This window comes from Canis aureus, chromosome 12 (assembly GCF_053574225.1).
Source record: "Canis aureus isolate CA01 chromosome 12, VMU_Caureus_v.1.0, whole genome shotgun sequence".
NCBI classification, from domain to species: Eukaryota; Metazoa; Chordata; class Mammalia; order Carnivora; family Canidae; genus Canis; species Canis aureus.
In genome coordinates, this window is record NC_135622.1 from 56773719 (window position 1) to 56790982 (window position 17264).

Genomic DNA, 17264 nt, shown 5'->3' on the forward strand with positions numbered 1-17264 from the left:
AACAATAAAGGAGTCAATTCATCAAGAGACATTTCACCAAAGATAACATACAAATGACAAATAAGTACATGAAAAAATGCCCAACATCATCAGCCATTGGAGAAATGAATGAACTGTTGGCACATATTGTATAACTTCATTTATATAAGACACTAGAAAATGTAAATAGTCTATAATGAGAAAGGGAAAGGAAGGAATAATTACCAAGGGGTAAGAAGGAACTCTTATTTATTATCTTAACTGCAGTGCAGGTTTTGCCAGTGTTTACATATGTCAAAACTCACCAAATTGAACACTTAAATATCTGTAGTTTACTGTATGTCAGTTATTCCTCACTAAAGCTATTGTTTAAAAAGAAAAGAAAAAAAGAACCACCATGTGGAAGGTAGTGGGGAAGCAGCCCAGCTCCAAACAGCATGTACAGGGAGAATGTGCCTGCCCCTAAGCCTTCATGGTTGATCCTATAAGAAGGAAGCTTGGGCAGCCCGGGTGGCTCAGCGGTTTAGCGCCGCCTTCAGCCCAAGGCTGGATCCTGGAGATTCGGGATAGAGTCCTACATCGGGCTCCCTGTGTGGAGCCTGCTTCTCCCTCAGCCTGTGTCTCTGCCTCTCTCTCTCCCTCTCTGTGTATCTGTCATGAATAAATAAATAAAACCTTTAAAAAAGAAAAAAAAAGAAGGAAGCTTCACAGAAAACATGTTGGAATAAAAGTGGAAGTTGTGAAATGCCTAAATCTCTTAGGTACCAGCAAGTTTGTGTCAGTCAGATCTGTGGTCTTACAAGTGGATTTCCCAGCCATATGCTGGTGTCTGTGTGCAACACAGGGCAAATCAGCAGGCTGACCATGCACATAGTGACAAGGGGCAGGAACCAATGTGTTCTTACCTTTAGTGACTTCTGTCCAAGTTGCCTATGTCAAAAAAGATTTCCATACAGATGATTCCTAGGAAAGGCAGCATGGCATGGTGGAAAGAATATTAAACCTGGCTATAATCCAGGTTGCCACCAATAGGATGTGTGACCTTGGGCAAATCACTTCCCCTCTCTGGGCCTCATTTCCCACAAATACAAAATGGGGTGGGGTGGCTGGCTTAAATGATTCCCAGGCGATCCTATGATTCTCCATAACTCATATTCCAGAGTTTTATTATTTACTTCTCACTTGGTAAAATGTGAATTTTGATCTCTGTGCCACACTTCCGGTTCAGCAGAGGGAGAGAGAGGCAAGAAAGGAAGAGGACAGTGGTGAGGATGACGATGACAGTGACAGTCATGGTGACAGTAATAGTGCTGATGGTAATAGCAGCGATGCAATGGTGGTGAGGTGGATCATGATGCTGATGATGGGACAGTGACAGTGACAGTGGTGTGGATGGTGGTGACAGTGATGGTGATAATGGTCTTGGTAATAATGGTGACAGTAGTGATGATGATGGTTGTGACAGTGACAGTGATAATGGGATGTGACAGTAACCATGGTGCCAACAGTGGTGCTGATGGTGGTAATGGTGGTGACAGTGATGGTGACAAAGCATGATGGTGCTGGCTGCAGCTAACATGAGCATGTAATATACACCAGGTATGCTCTTAATGTTTTGCATGTATTAATTCATTTAACCCTCATAACATCCCCGTGTGGCAGGCATTATTACCCTAGGTAATAGGTTGAGAAAGGTTCCTAAAGACTCACAGCCAATGAGCGACAGGCTCAGGACTCGAACTAACCCAGAAAGCATGATTCTGAAGCCTGAGTTCTCAGCATACAACCATCCCTGAGGCTGCACACGTTCTTGTTCCATAAAACTCTCATAAGAAGCCACTAGAAAAGTAGATTTGTTCACAAGTGAGGGTATAGAAGTTCAGACAGGTTCAGTGATTTGCCAAAGGTTAAAACTAATGTATAAACCCAGGACATACGTACGGTCTTGTGGTCAATCTGGCCTTCTACTAACCATGAGACCTTGCTCTGTATGGCTTAGTGGCTCTACTATTTTGGGGCCAAGTAACAAAGATTTGGTCTGGCTTCACCACAACCCCTCCATGGGACCTAAGGCAGGTGACCCAACTTAAGTCTGCTCCTTCCTCTGACACACAGGGATAACAGGATCTATTTCACTGTGCTGCTGTGAAGATATTTTATGCAATAAACGTAGAGTACTGGACCCAAAGTTACAGCTCACTAAGCACCCAACAGAAGGAGCTGCATGAGGAGAGTAGGGCGGAGAGGCTGAGGCAGGACTCCTGCCCTTAGCAAGTTTATGAGTGCATAGCTGCCCATGTGTGAGGTGGAGAACAGATTAAGTCCATCAGCATCACAGCACTGAAAGGGATTTAGTTTCTCAGAGGGCATTCTGGGGAACACTGATCCCATGACACACAATGGAGACATCGCACATTCTAGCCCCCTCCTCAGAACTTACAGTATGCAGGGCACCTGAACGCCCGGGAACTCCAATGGAAAAGAAAACCTTAAATGTAAGGTTTCTCTAACACATTTGACCATGGGATCCCTTTTGGCATAAGAGCTATTTGCATCTGGCCAAAGCAGTCCAGCTTGGAACACACCTTGAGAAGCACACGTCTAATTGAATCCCTTTGTTGCCACATGGGAAGGGGGCGCCCTGAGGGACAGTGATAGAGCCCAGCTCAACACCGACAATTAGCGGCAGAACCACTCATTTTGTTTTGCAGTAGCCAGTCTATAAAACTCGGGCTGGCTTTATGATGTATAAACTGGGTGGATGTTGGCAACCACTTAGCCTCCCTGGGCCTCGGTTTCCTCATCTGAGACATGGCAGCATTAAAGTCTGCCAGAAATCAGCCATGACACGGGTCAAAGGGCAAGCTGTAGAGTCAGACTGACTCGGGGTTCACAGCCAGTTCTATCACTTGCCAGATGTGTGGCCCAGAAAAGTCAAAGGGGTCTGAGCCTCAGTTTACTTGCAAAATGGAGATAACAGCAGCAACTGGCTAAGACAGATGGTGAGGCTCTTGGAACAGCAAAGAGCACAAAGTAAGCACTCAACACATGATATGCACAGGCATGAACGATGTAGCCAACTATGATTGTCACTATCATTTCCTTTAAATCTTTTGGTGTCTTACCTCCTCCCATTTTCTTGGCTTTCCTGAGTCTCAAACGCACCGTCCCCCATTCCAACATATTACCGCCCATTCTCATCTCTAAAATGTTCTAGAACAACAGGACAACAGAGATCACTGGCCCCGCAGGCAGGACAAGAAATAAACCAGGATCCCTTTAATGGAGGGACTAAGTCACCCAGGAAAGGGGGAAGTTGGCCCCCTTCCTGGAAGCCTCCGGCTGCACACGCTTCAGCTTACACTTGACTCCTGAGCATTTTTAGTAACTTCCAACAGAGACGCGTACCTTTTTCCTAATGCCGTGACCATGGCCTCAAAGGAGCTGTCATATCTGAGCAAAGGGAGGCTGTGTCCAGAAAGGGTGGACTCAATGAACTCTGATAGGCCGAAGTACTTCTTATTCTCAGGATATAAGTCCACCCCCTGAAACAGAAAAGAACATCAGTCACACAAACACTGCATTTGTGGGGATAGAGAGATTCACATGCTGGGCACATAGACGGCCAGTACAGGCATCTTGATCTAAATTGTGCTGACTTGGAGCCCCTCGATGACTCAGTCACTTAAGCGCTGGAATCTTGATTTTGGCTCAGGTCATGATCACAGGGTTGAGAGATCGAGCCCCGTGTCAGGCTCCATGCTCATCATGGAATCTGCTTGAGATTCTCTCTCTCCCTCTCCCTCTGCCCCTCACCCTGCTCATGTGCATGTACACACACATGCTCTCTCTCTGTAATAAATAAATAAAACCTTATAAAAAAATAATAATAAGTTGTGCTGACTCTGCAGTTTTATACATTACTTCCCTCTGCAGACCCAGAGCACAGAGCACTCTGTACTTAGAAGATGGCGCATCCCTATCAGTCAAGAGACTTTTCCATTCATTTGACCCCCAGTATCTATGCCAAGAAGAAAATCAGCCTAGTTTTTTAAACCCACAATTTTCTTGGTTAAAAAACTGCTTCTTTCCAACAATTTTAAGCTAGTTTTAGGAATAGGCCTATCAACCATCTTGCATTCAGTTTGCTTAATTATTAAAATCAGCAGGAAAAAAGGCATTTATCTCATCAATTCCACTCCCATCGACCTAACATTCCTCCCAAACTAACATCAGAGCTTCTCAAATGTGAGAACATAGTACAGCTGGAGTTCATATGATAAAGAACTCAGAACAGTGCCTCCCTAGCTCACGAAAGTGCTACAGAAGCACCTGCTATTATTACCACCACTGATTCTAAATCTGTTGGACCGAAGCCAAGCATCAGTACCTTTATAAGTTCCTCAGATGACTCTGGGACACTCCCAAGTCATCTAGAATTTGAGGTTTACCTGTTACTTGCATAATTAACTAGCATCCAACTGCCCAGAATTCTCAAACTCTTCTCAGAATTCTCAAATTATCAGTTGTAGCCTTCTGCTTTGATGAGGAAGAGGCAGGGGGTAAACTAACACCTTACCAGGCTTTACAGATGTGCGTTCCATTTGAGGAAGGAGATTTTGAGCCTGGCAGCATAAGGCTGTGGGGATAGGAAAAGGAGGAACATTTCCAAGGCTTCTGGACTAAACAGTACAGGGCCTAGGATGGGGAGGCTAACTAAAGTTCTGTAAGAAAGTTTCTAAAGACCAGGAAGGGTTTAAATCTAACTCTGGGTCACATCAAAGCTCCAAAACACTTGGGACCCATCTGACTCCCAGCTACACTAGTTAATCAAGATTTTTCCTGAACAGAGTATCTCCCGACTCAAGGGTCAAGGGTCACGGCGACACCAGGCCCAGCAGCCGGGTGGTACTCACATGACTATAGGAGGCAGGCCAGTGGATCTCGTTGTAAGGGCTGATGAGGGTGTGCTGGGTCTGCAGCGCGTAAGGGAAGGAAGTCACGTGGAGCGTCACGATGTTGGGGGCCTCCTTCACCTCCCTGCAATTGAGCAATCTATCCACCAATCCCATAGCCGGGTCACTTTGGGAATAGAGATTATGAACAGCGCTACTGAGGGAAGAAAGTGGGGAGAAGACACAGTGAGTGGAACAACTAACATGGCTCTGTAATTTTACAAGGATTGAGCAGTTGAACACATGTATAACCAGCCCCGCCCCCAAATTTGCAAGTAATCAACACACGGCTCCGCCCATTAGGAAAATTTTAAAAAAAAAAATGAGCACACTGCAGGCACCTGTCAGGGATTCCTTGGATACTCATTGCTTATTAAAAACCTAGCTGGGTGTCTGGGTGGCTCAGACGGTTAAGCATCTGCCTTCAGCTCAGGTCATGATCTCAGGGTCCTGAAATCCAGCCCCACTCTGTGTGTTGGGGGGAATCCCTGCTCAGTGAGCAGGGAGCCTGCTTCTCCCTTTCCTCCCTGCTCACGCTCTCTCTCGCTACGTCTCTCTCTCAAATAAATAAAATCTTTTTTTAAAAAAAACAAAAACTTAGCCAGGGGAGTGGTATTTACGGAGGATTGCCTGTGGGATACACAAGCTGCCCACTACTCTAGAGCAGTGATTCTCACCCAGGAGTGCCCCTTTGGTCCCATCTGATTGTGTACTTGTTTCCCTAAATCCTTTCCCCTAAATTCCCCTCCAGACCTGAAACGATCCACAGAGGATATAAATGGTTACTTTCTACAGTAAATTTAAAGGTACAGGACTGGGCAGGGGTAGCATTTTGGATGAGAGGCTTGGGACACAAGCACAGCTCAGCCATTCCCCACGGGCCACGGTCTCAGCCTTCTCTTCAAGCCACCCAGCAGAACAGAAAGACAGGATGCTTAACCTTTTGGATGGCAGGTAGCTAGCCTGAGAAATCTACCCCTCAAATGAATATCCACAAGATAGCTCTTTATAGAATTCAGGATGATCAAATACCTCCAAGCTCATGCAGGGACCCTATATTGTATGCCCTTCGTAGAGGTGATCTCGGAGGTTCTGGCCAGCCCTACGCTTCTGAATCTCCGCTACATCAAAGCCTTCCCCTGGGGCCTGACCCAGGATCTTTCCTCCCTCCTAACCCAGTCAGCGGCAATGTCTAAATGCACAATCCTCCCGCCAGTCTATGGAGATGATGGATCCTAGGAAATCTGGAATTCCACCAGACTCCAAGCTTGACCCCATCTAAAATTCATCCAGATTTACACTCATTTGGAGTCCATAAAATCACCCCTAAAGCCGGGGGGCACCAGCTGTGACCCATGGTACTGGAGCCAATGGGGCCTCCATCAGGAAGGGAGCTGTTCCAGTCAGGATCCCCACCCTGTACCAGGGGACACCTTGTCACTGAGTAGGGCACAGAAAAAGAGGCCCTAGTACTAGGCCAGCTCTGCCACTAACCCCATGCCACCACCCCAGCCCTGTGACACTGAGCCTTAGTTTCCATGATGGGACCTTTTAGAGGCTTTACCGGACGTTCCCTGAGACCATCCCCAGCTCTAAGGTTCTGGAATGCATCCACAGCATCCGCTTCCAAATGCCAAAACCCCAACATCATTCATCTTTTCAAGGCTTGAATCCCCAGGCCCGAGTGTCATCCACATATTAATCAAGGAAGGAAACCGTCAACCCTGCCAGATGCCAAAATCACTCTCACCTCACGAGATCCCAGTGGGCGTGATCGTGGATTAGGACAAAGAGCGTATGTGGATTCTGAAAGGAGTTTTGTAGAAAGGACTTAAATTTTGTCTGAGCTTCAGCATCAAGCTTCAAAACATACTGTTCAACCCTCTGCTTCGTCATGTGCTCCTTTTCCAAGCCAAGTTCCAATAAAACCCCTGTAACATGGTAAAGATACACCACAAGTGATATATGACAAGTAAAACCCTTGTCATGAGCTTTCATTCACTCGACAGACACCTGGTGAGCATGTCCTGTCTGGCCAGCACACTGGCAGGCCCCGGGGTTATAGGGATGTGTGAGACATGGGGAGGGTGGGTGTGTGTCAGGGCAGCTGACCTCATGCAAACCACATACACATGCATCTCCGTGCAGAAGCTGGGCCAAGAGGTGGGGGGCCTGTTTCATAGCATGCTTTGTGCACAGCGGCCCACCCAGGGGCACAGCAAAGCTGGCTTCATGAGGCCAGTGGTGCCAGGCTCGGGGTGCTGAGGGGAAGTGGAAGGTCCCCCCTCCACTCCCCACCATCCCCAGCAAAATCATCTCCCAGCCTGAAGGCCATGAGCTTTAGGTTACAGTACTCTAGAATAAATCCTGAGTTAAGACATTGACTTTTCATGTATTTCATATTTCATCCCCTTGAAAACAGGGAAAATCATCAAACTGAAGCTTGGTATCAACACATTGGTTTCTGATCTGAGTGGGACAGAGTGGAAATTCAAGTCATGGTTCTAGCTTTAATGGATTATAAACTCTTGGGCAATTTGCTATCACTGAGCATCTGTTTCATGATCTATAAAATGGGGGTATGAATTCTTGCCCTACCTACTTTAGAGGGAAAGCCTGGTATTTCTATTCCAAATCTGAATGTAAAGGAATCAGAGGCTTCTCCATGCAGATGTCACAACTTGCCCCCCAAATGCTCCGTACCTGAATGCCAGACATGGAACAGGGTTTGCTGATAGGTCACTTCTGAGGGTGGAATACAAATCAGAAAGTCCACCTTCTCGAAGGATCCTAAGTCCAAATTTTGGGTACTGGAATCCGCAATGGAGCACACGTGGGAGAGGAGCTTCTGAGCCACGGCCAGCTGGAAGGGCCGGATGTGGTGAGGCTCCAGATTGTAACCTGGAAGCAGAGCCCCCATAAAGGTGAGACACTCCCAAAAGCAGACAGCCAAGAGCCTGGACCTCTGCTGGGGAATCAAGCAGTGGGCCCCCCAACGAGAGCACAAAGTAACCAAAGGGGGATGATGCCAATATCAAGTGCCCACTCTGGGCTGTGTATGCTTCACACTTTTGGGAATTTCAGAATAAAAGGATGAACAATGCTCAAGAAGCACAGAGGCAGCGATCTACTCTCCCTGAAGGGGACAGACATAGCTTTCCAGGGAAGCTGACCCTGAGAACTGGGCTTTGGAAGAGGCTGCAAGTTCTCTGGAGGGGAGGGAGACCATAATAGCTCTTCTGGAATGCGGGATAAATAAACTATTTCCACAATGCTTTGATAAGCTGGAAATTAACACAGAGAAATGTATCTTCTCAGGAAAAATGTATGTACAGGCATACATTTCAGGGTAGGATGAGACCACTAGTGTTAAGGACTAAAATAAAAATGATATATTTGTCCACTCTGATGCTAACAAAGGAGATGCCCTGCCTTCTGGATGTGCCTCTAACATTGCTTCCTCATAGGCCCCCCTGGTGCCCCCTGCACACTGTCTCACCAGCCCAGGCCCTGGCCCCTGGCTCCCTGGCATCACTCACTTGTGCATGCCGGTGCTCCGCCGACATCCAGGGATGCTGATTTGGTCACAGAGGAGGCAGTAATTGAGGATGGAATATGGCCTTGATTTTCCTGATGAAATTTGTCCAGTAAAATGTCAATGTCACCCTCTGCCCAAAATAGAGAGAACAGAAATGGGTTTTTCCATCCCAGTGAAATTAAGCAAACATCCACACAACACGTACTATGTATGAGGCTCTGTCCCAGGCCCGGGGGTAATGGAAATAAAGAAGACACAGCCCATCCAGCCACAGAGCCCACAGCCTGGTAAGGAAGGCAAATATGTTGGAGAAAATCACACCATGAGGTGGTAGGTGCCAGGACAGAAGGAAGAAGCCAGACGTTAAAGGACAAGAGGAAGGGGTCCGAGTCCATCCTAGAGGAGGAAGGGCCAGTGAAAGTTTCTGGGAGGAAATGGGGTGAGGAGCCAGGCAAAGAAGGCAGGAGGGCACAGGACTCCTGGCATAGAACCCATGGACTGAGATGGCCTCAAGCAATCAGAGCGAGAGGTAGGGAGTGGCGGTGCACAGGGCTGGGGGGCGGGGGGTACAGAGGAACAGGCCTAAGACCCTCATGGCCCCCAAAAAGCAGAAACCACAAAGCCCCCACCTCAGAGAACCCACAGCCATCACAGGAAGACGGCCAGCCAGAGGCCACCACAGAAAGGGTGGTAAATGCTAACACAGAGAACGAAGGGTCACCCTGCACACCTAAACCACGGCCAGCCGCAGCAGGTCCCAGGGGCCGAGCTCCCAGAGGGCTTCACCCCTGCATCTTTGTTTTGGCCCCTCCCACTCATGAATTTACACCTGTCTCACTATAAACCTACCTGGACACAGAGTGCTAAAAAAGGCCCCCAAGGAGTCCACTTTGCCCGTAACCAGCTCGTAATTGACTTCTTTCTGGTACTCCGCTGGGGTGAGAAGGCTCTCGGAAAGAATTCGGGCTTGGTATTTTCCTAGAAAACAAACAACAACGTTCACTGAGCCCCTCCACTCAGAATTAGCACGTGAGCCCCTCAATGGCAGAGTCTGTGCCCATTGCTCTCTCTTTCTCTATCCCCCCAAGCCATCACCAAGCCTGGTTAAGAGCAGGTGCTCATGCTGCTCAGCGAATAAATGACATAAACCATCCTTGGCTCAGTTTAATAGGATGATAAGAGGGAAAACCCAGAGCACTGGCCTTAGAACCTCTCTTCCCACTTGCTAGCTGTGTAGCAGGAGGTACATCACCCTTGCAGCCCCGGTTCCCCCGACACACGGGACTCACTCGCCGCAGTATCTACTTCACAGGACCGTCGGGAGGACTGTCAACGAGACACCGTTGATAAAATGCTTAGCCTGATCCCAGACATAAAATTGGTCCTCTGGGTTTATTTCCAAAAGTACTACTCAAACCATGTAAGGAATTTATAAAATAAAAGCAAAACCAAAAAAAGGAGTGAGTTTACGATCAAGAATGCTCAAGGAGAACCGGGGCACGGCATGGTAACAACGTGCATTTTTTAAGTTCATAAAAAGAGATACAAAAATTTCAAGCTTAAAACACGCAACAGCAGTGGTATCATTTTCTTAAACAATTCCAAAAATAGGAGTGTACTTATCCTCCAAAAATTATTCTGAATTTACAAACTGACCCTCCCCCAAGATCTATGAAAACCTTGCAACAATATTAAGAGCAAGGTTTTAAATCTTAACTAATAGTCCTCTTTAAGTTGAGAAATCTGTATCCAATGACTCCCTAAGAAAATGCTAGACTTTGAAATTTTGTGTTCTTTTTTTTTTTTTAAAGATTTTATTTACTTTCACGAGAGACACACAGAGAGAGGCAGAGACACAGGCAAAGGAAGAAGCAGGCTCCCTGCAGGGAACCCGACGTAGGACTTGATCCCAGGACCCGGGGATCATGACCTGAGCCAAAAGCAGACACTCAACCACTGAGCCACCAGGCATCCCTCTTGTGTTCCTTTTTAGCTAACAAGAGGAAGCTGTGGCTAGATGCTCCTATTGCTCTGAGAGGAACAAATGAGGTCAGTGAATTAGTGAAGTCACTTCACAGGGTAACATGACAATATACACAAAGATCAACCTGGCACATGAAAGTTGCTCGATATATCCCATCTCCTCCAAGGAGCTGTCCTCTGCTTCCCCCCATCCACCTGCAACCACGGCACCCTGGGCTTGGTCACTTGATAACTCTGCCCCTCTGAATCCCCCACTCCCTGCAGCCCACTCCCCAGCCACCTCTGACACTCCAACAATTCCCTCCACTCTTCTCAGATCCGTGGAACCTCCTGGATGTCTTCATGCCCCCCCCCCACCTTGACGGAGAGTCCAGGTCCAGCAACACCCACTCTCTAGCATCCCTCCTCAACATGCCCTGCACCAAACCCCCTTCCTGCTCTGACTGTACTGAGCTGCTGGCCGTGGCTGGAGAGAAGACCACAGTCACGCCGACTCGACTCCTGCAAATCCTAGGGCCGACACTCCCACCGTGCGCCGCAGCCCCGGCCCTCTCTCCCACTGGAGGACACCCCCTAACCAGCCCTTTCCCGCCTGCATCACCTACTTTTCCCTCTCTGCATCATTCTTCATACCAAACATAGGCTTATACTGCCCAACCCAGAACAACCACAAAAACCTGAGCTCATTCCACCTCCCATTATTATCTCCCGTTTCTTTATTCCTTTTAAAGAAAAATTTCTCAACATAGTTGTCTATATTTGTTACTTTGCTCACCCTCTATAAGCCCAACCCAGAGACGCCTTCTTGCCAACACCCCAAGACTGCTATGTCCCTGTCACTGATGTCTGCATGTTGACAAAGGGAGGAGCCAATTCTGGATCAAACAGGAGCATCTAACCCATTTGGTATCTCTCCCTTGTTCCATGAGAACAAGTTAAAAGTTTTAAAAAGCAGAGGCACCTGGGTGCCTCAGTGGTTGAGCATCTGCCTTTGGCTCAGGTCATGATCCCAGAGTCCTGGGATCAAGTCCCGCATCAGGCTCTCTGCAGGGAGCCTGCTTTTCCCTCTGTGTCTCTGCCTCTCTGTGTCTCTCGTGAATATATAAATAAAATCTTTAAAAATAAATAAACAAATACATAAAAGTTTTAAATAACAAAAATATCTCTGCGGGGCACCTTCCATTTCAGTAGATGGTGTCTGCACTCTTCCAGCTACACAGGCCAAAGCCCTCCAGGTGATCCCTAAGTCCTTGCTTCCTCTCACAGGCCCCACCCAGAAACCCTGCAGCACCCACTTCACCAACACCCAGAACCAGCCTGCTCCGCTGCATCTCTGCCCGGCCCCAGGCACTGGGCACTGGAAGGGCCAGCAGCCTCCACCCCAGCTGTGCCCTGCCCCGGTCTGCTCTCCACACACAAAATTCTTCCAATGGTTTCTCAATTCACACATCCCAAAACCCAAAGTTCTGATAAGGCTGTCAGGACCCCCACACAAGGGTCTTGTCTCACCCTCTGCCCTGGCGCCCTGCTTCCCTACAATGTGCCAGGCACAGCGCGCTGCCATGTGGTCTTGGGGAGCCCCAGAGCTGTCCCCAGGGGTAACATCTCCTGCTTCCTCATTTCTCTGAGGCCCTGCTCTACTGTCACCTCTTTAGGTAGGTTCACCTGGCCCCTCCTCAGAGCCAGCTTCCCAAATGGGATCCTCCATCACTCGGCCCTTCCACCCGAGATGTTCTGCACCAGGTCTGGCGTCTGCCTCTCCTACCAGCATGTCCACCCTAGGAAAGCAGGGACCTTGTTGTCTTCATGCCTGTATCCCCAGCCTCTAGAACAGTGGCTGCACATAATAGGGCTTCAATAAGTGTTTTTAGGGGCACCTGAGTGGCTCAGCAGTTGAGCACCCGCCTTCGGCTCAGGCCCTGATCCTGGGGTCCTGGGATCGAGTCCCACATCGGGCTCCCTACACGGAGCCTGCTTCTCCTCCCTCTGCCTAGGTCTCAGCCTCTCTTTCTGTGTCTCTCATAAATAAATAAAATATGTGTTTTTATCACTAGTTAATTGGCTTGCTAAGCCACATTATACAGTAAGATCGCTATCCTGTTGTTCCACATTAGGTAATGGAAGGAAGGGAGGTTAGGAGTTGGTAAGGGACTGGTCACATCACCAGGTGCACGGAGCCAGGTTTTCCACTCCGTCTCCCCAGACTCCACCCAGGCTCTCCAGGGGAAGTGGGAATGCTCACCCCACCCTGGGGCGGAGGACAGATGGATTTTAACTCCGCGCACCAGCCAGGGCCTGCGTAGCCCACACCGTAGCCCACCCCGGGAGGGCACCCCCGCGGCTACTACCCAGGTGCAGCCAGAAACTCCGGCCACGAGGGCCAAGGACCAGGAACGGGACGCAGCTGCTTTTCCCGCAGCCCCCTCCCCGCCAGCCCAGACGCAGGGCTCACCCGTGACCGCGACGCAGGAGTCGATGGCGGGGCTGCGGCACGCGCGGACGATCACCACATAGTTGGTCTTGGCGAGCTTGCCCTCGACCAGCAGCCGGAACATCTCCGAGAGGCCCTCGGCCAGGGAGTAGGTGCACTCGATGATGTGCACGCTGTCGTTGCAGGAGCTGGCGGCCAGGCCGGCCAGCCAGGGCAGCTGCGCCGAGGTGACGGGGGCCACGGCGCTGGGCGCGGGCGGGCAGGGCTGCGGCTGCTGGTACTGCCGGATCTCGGTCAGGTGCGACTCGCGCCACGAGCGCAGGAAGATCTGCTCCAGGTCCTCCATCAGGGGCACCTGGTCGGCTGCTGGCAACGACAGGGACAGGACAGCAGCAGAGGCTTCAGCGCCCACCCACAGCGGTCTACGCAGGGTGGTCCTGGGCTTGCCCTCGACCAGCAGCCGGAACATCTCAGGCGGGCTCCACAGGGACACCCTCTGCGTGGTTCCTGCTCTGCCGACAGACAGACTCCGGGAGGACAGGCAGGTGCCAGCAGCCTCGCAGCCTGTGGGACTCGATCCCGGGTCTCCAGGATCAGGCCCTGGGCTGAAGGCAGGTGCCAAACTGCTTGAGCCACCCAGGCGTCCCACCACTACAGGTTTTAAATCGCTGGAAGGGCTGAAGCCTGGGACTTCAGGACCTGTCTCCCTCCCCTGCCACACGGAGCCGGGGGTCAGGCTGGCGGCAGTCTATACAACCAGCGCTGTCCCTGGGCTTGACCTCAAGTCCCTTCATACGAGCACCACCATTTACTCAGCAGTGTCTCCACTATCCACCCTTTTACTGCTTCCAAATAACCACCTCTATAAATACTCCCACGATACACCTTTTGATGCCTAGAACCTAACTTCCTAAATACTCAAAACTGGGCATCTGTGGCCAACTAATACGCATCACCGACTGTTTCCAGATGGCCTACGTGTGTCAGCCCACCATGACACTCACGGCATGTGACCACACTGGTTCTACTGCACCCTTAGCTCCACCGGATACCATCGCTTGTGTTAACGTAACTGAGAACATTACCTGATTTGTTCATCTGTGCCTCTTTGATGCCTAGTGAGACTGAATGCTTCTAGCATTTCTTTCCTACAGACATTTTCTGGTATATTTGTCCAAATTTTATATTTGGGTGAGCTGGAGGAAAGAGCACCCCACTTCAATTCAGAAGACCTGCTTCCTCCCAGCTCCACCCAGCACCAGCACGGATCCATTAGGGTACCGATTCCTGTTCTCAAAGATGGGGATCACACCACCCCTCACCTGGCTATGCCATGATTTTATTAGATTAGCTGTTAGACCTCCCATCGTTAACATCTCTCCCCTGAGCCCACACCTCCTTCTGGAAGCTCCATCACCAAGCAAAGCTCTTGGGAGAGTTGTCTACCCTCATCATGCTTGTCTCCTCTCCTTTCTCCAGCCCACTGCAGCACGCAGCTTTTGTTCCCATGCTCCTTATACACACTCATCATCAGGGGTGCCAATCCCTTCAATACATCCAAACCCAATGGCCAGGCCAATAACCAGTCTTCGCTCCACTCTTGGCCTCCCTGACTCAGGTGACTAGTCCCTCTCCCAAAACACTTTCACTGGATTCCACATCAATGTTTACTGTTCCTTCAACACACGCTGTCCGAGTGCCAACTTTACACTACAGGTGCAGGTGCTGCTGGACACAGAGACGTGAACTCAACCAACGTTCCTGATCTCACAGACCTTACATCCTAACTAGGGGAGATGCACTTAAAGTAGATGAATCCACATGGCATGTAATTCCTGGGAGTGCTGGTGCTCTGAAAGCACGATAAAGAGGAGACAGAGCCACAGGGGCCCAGGCAGGGCAGGGGGGAGGGTGTGGTCTTAGATGATAAGGCCTCCCTAGAGGACTTATGAGGCAAAACTCAGAGGCATGAAGCAGTGGTCGTGCAAATGTCTTGGGCAGGAGCGTTTCTCAGGGAAGGAACAGCAAGTGCAGGAGAGACTGGTATGCCTGGGGGAAGAACAGGGCTGGAGCAGAGGAAGCAGCTGTGGGAAGCAGGCCAGTCACTTGGCTCCTGGAACCAGTGCAGTTGAGCATGTGATAGGAAACCCTGGCAGGTTCCAGCAGAGAGCAGATACGATTAGACTCACAGTTGTGACAGATGTGCAGAATGGGGGCAAGAGCAGCGCCCTGGCAAGGGAGGCGTGATGGAGAGGGTGGGTGAGGGTGGATCTGGGATGAAGCAGAGCTTACCGATGGATGGGATGCAGGTCATGAGAAGGGGCAAGACATGTGGTCATGCTTTCCCAGATTCCTGACCATACCAGGTAACATCCTCATGGTTCCTTCCACCCAACCCCGTGCTTTCCTGGCGGCTCCATCCACCTCCTCCTCCAGATCTCTAACCATGGAGGTGCCCCGGGGCTCAAACATTGGTGCCTTTCTCCCAGAGGCTCTTTTCCAGTCTCCAAGCTTCAATACAGATCATCACTGGGCCAACGTTCCCCAAATTTACACCTGTAGCTCTACGTCCTCCCTGAGGCTCAAGTCTTGTCCAGCCAAATCCTGGAATCAGCCTCCAGGCTGCCTCACAGGCGTCTCTAACTTGAAACTGCCAAGATAGAACTTGTGCTCACCTCTGGCTCCACCATCCACCCAGGGGCTCAGGCCAAAACCCAGGCTGCACCTTCCCCTCCTTGCCTGACAGACACCTTACCACCCTTACCTTCAGAGTAAATCCAGCATCTTCCCCCACCCCCACCCTGTCCCGTGACCCTTAATGGTCAAAGCCACCTCCTACTCATCCTGGGACAACATAGCCCCTGCCCTATCCAAGCCCACACAGTAGCCAGTGTGGTCTTCTGGAAGGAAAGGTCAGATCCTAGCCACCCCTAAACTACTCCAGAGGCGCTGTGGATTGAACTGGTCCCACCCCACACCACCAAATTCATATGTGGATGCCACAACCTTCATCATGACTGCACTTGGCGACAAGGCCTTTAAGGAGGTATTGACATTAGGTGAGTCACAGGATGAGGCCCCGATCCAGTGGGACCGGGGTGGTACGAGAAGAGACGAGACCCCGGAGGCCTGTGTCCCTCTCCCCACACACGACGTGTGTGCCCAGGAAAGGCCCTGTGAGCGCACGGCAAAGAGGCGCCGTCTCTAAGCCAGGAAGAGAAGCCTCACCAGAACCCGACCGTCCTGGCCCCCTGAATGCTGGGCCTCCAGCCTCCAGAACTCTGAAAAAGAAACGTATGGGGATGCCTGGGTGACTCAGTGGTTGAGTGTCTGTCTGCCTTTGGCTCAGGGCATGAGGATCCCGGATTGAGTCCCATGTCGGGCTCCCTGCAGGGAGCCTGCTTCTCCCTCTGCCTGGGTCTCTGCCTCTCTCTCTCCGTTTATCTCTCATGAATAAATAAATGAAGGGAAGGGAAGGGGAGGGGAGGGGAGGGGAGGGGAGGGGAGGCGAGGGAAGGGAAGGGAAGGGACATCTGCTGCTTGAGCCCCTGGTCCGAGGTTCTCTGCTACGGCGGCAGCCGGAGCTGACTGGTGCAAGCTGTCTCACAATGTGTCTGAAGTGCAAACTCCTGACGGTAGCGTGAGGCCGCGCCCCTCCTGGTGCTGCAGCCACCAGGGCCTGGGCCTCGGCCCTCACCAGCCTCTCCCTCAGCCTCCCTGCCTCCTCACAAGGCCGCTCCTGCCCACTGGGGTCTCCTCACAGAGGCCTTTATCTGTGATGCTGAGTCAACCCCCCACCACACACACACACACACTCTGCTCCCTCCCCTCTCCCTGCTTGCATGTTCCAACTGTTCACAGTTCCTCTCCCACTAGAATATGCTGTCCCAGGGGCAGAGTCTTTGTGTGCTCCTCCCTGATCCTTCTCTGTGCATCTGGAATGGCAGGTAATGGTTTGGGGGTTATCCCCACAGGTTCTGACGCACTCTACGCCCTCCCCAGGCCCTCGGGGCGGTGACCCCACAGCACCATCAGCACGTTCCCAGTGCTTCCATCTCCACCGGGCCAGCCGTGGCTGCACAAGGGCTCTGCGTGACGGGCAGCGATCGGGGCTAATGCATTTCCTCCTCCGGTGAGCACTCTGCCCACGAGTCCCCCGCGGCCGGAGGGAGACTCACCCAGCTGGACGAGATAGTAGACGGTGAGCAGCAGCTGCATCTCCTCCGAGATGGGCTGTATGGTGGAGGCCCCGTACTGCTCATACGCTCGAGAGATGGACTGCGAGTTCTGGTAGCACGTGTACAGGAGGGGGCTCACGACGACGTCATTCAGGTTCCCGCAGAGGTAAGGGAAGTTCCCGTGGCCTACGGAAGAAGAG

At 50.8% G+C, this 17264-nt stretch overlaps 1 protein-coding gene across 8 annotated transcripts in view; it reads right to left on the reverse strand.

Annotated features, from left to right (window-relative positions):
- The window catches only part of GREB1 (growth regulating estrogen receptor binding 1), a 135543-nt gene that overhangs the window by 34402 nt on the left and 83877 nt on the right, over positions 1-17264 (reverse strand). For 7 of the 8 annotated variants that reach the window (XR_013349755.1, XM_077844102.1, XM_077844100.1 and 4 more), the window contains 8 exons: positions 17065-17250; positions 12908-13252; positions 9322-9450; positions 8474-8602; positions 7638-7835; positions 6685-6865; positions 4896-5091; positions 3388-3524 (listed from right to left, as the gene is read on the reverse strand). Coding sequence is in view for 7 of the 8 variants with exons in the window: in XM_077844102.1 (XP_077700228.1) it covers positions 3388-3524; positions 4896-5091; positions 6685-6865; positions 7638-7835; positions 8474-8602; positions 9322-9450; positions 12908-13252; positions 17065-17250 (1501 nt within the window). In the remaining variant the exon portion in view is untranslated. The remainder of the gene's footprint in view (positions 1-3387; positions 3525-4895; positions 5092-6684; positions 6866-7637; positions 7836-8473; positions 8603-9321; positions 9451-12907; positions 13253-17064; positions 17251-17264) is intronic. The other variant, XM_077844099.1, reaches the window with a different exon arrangement.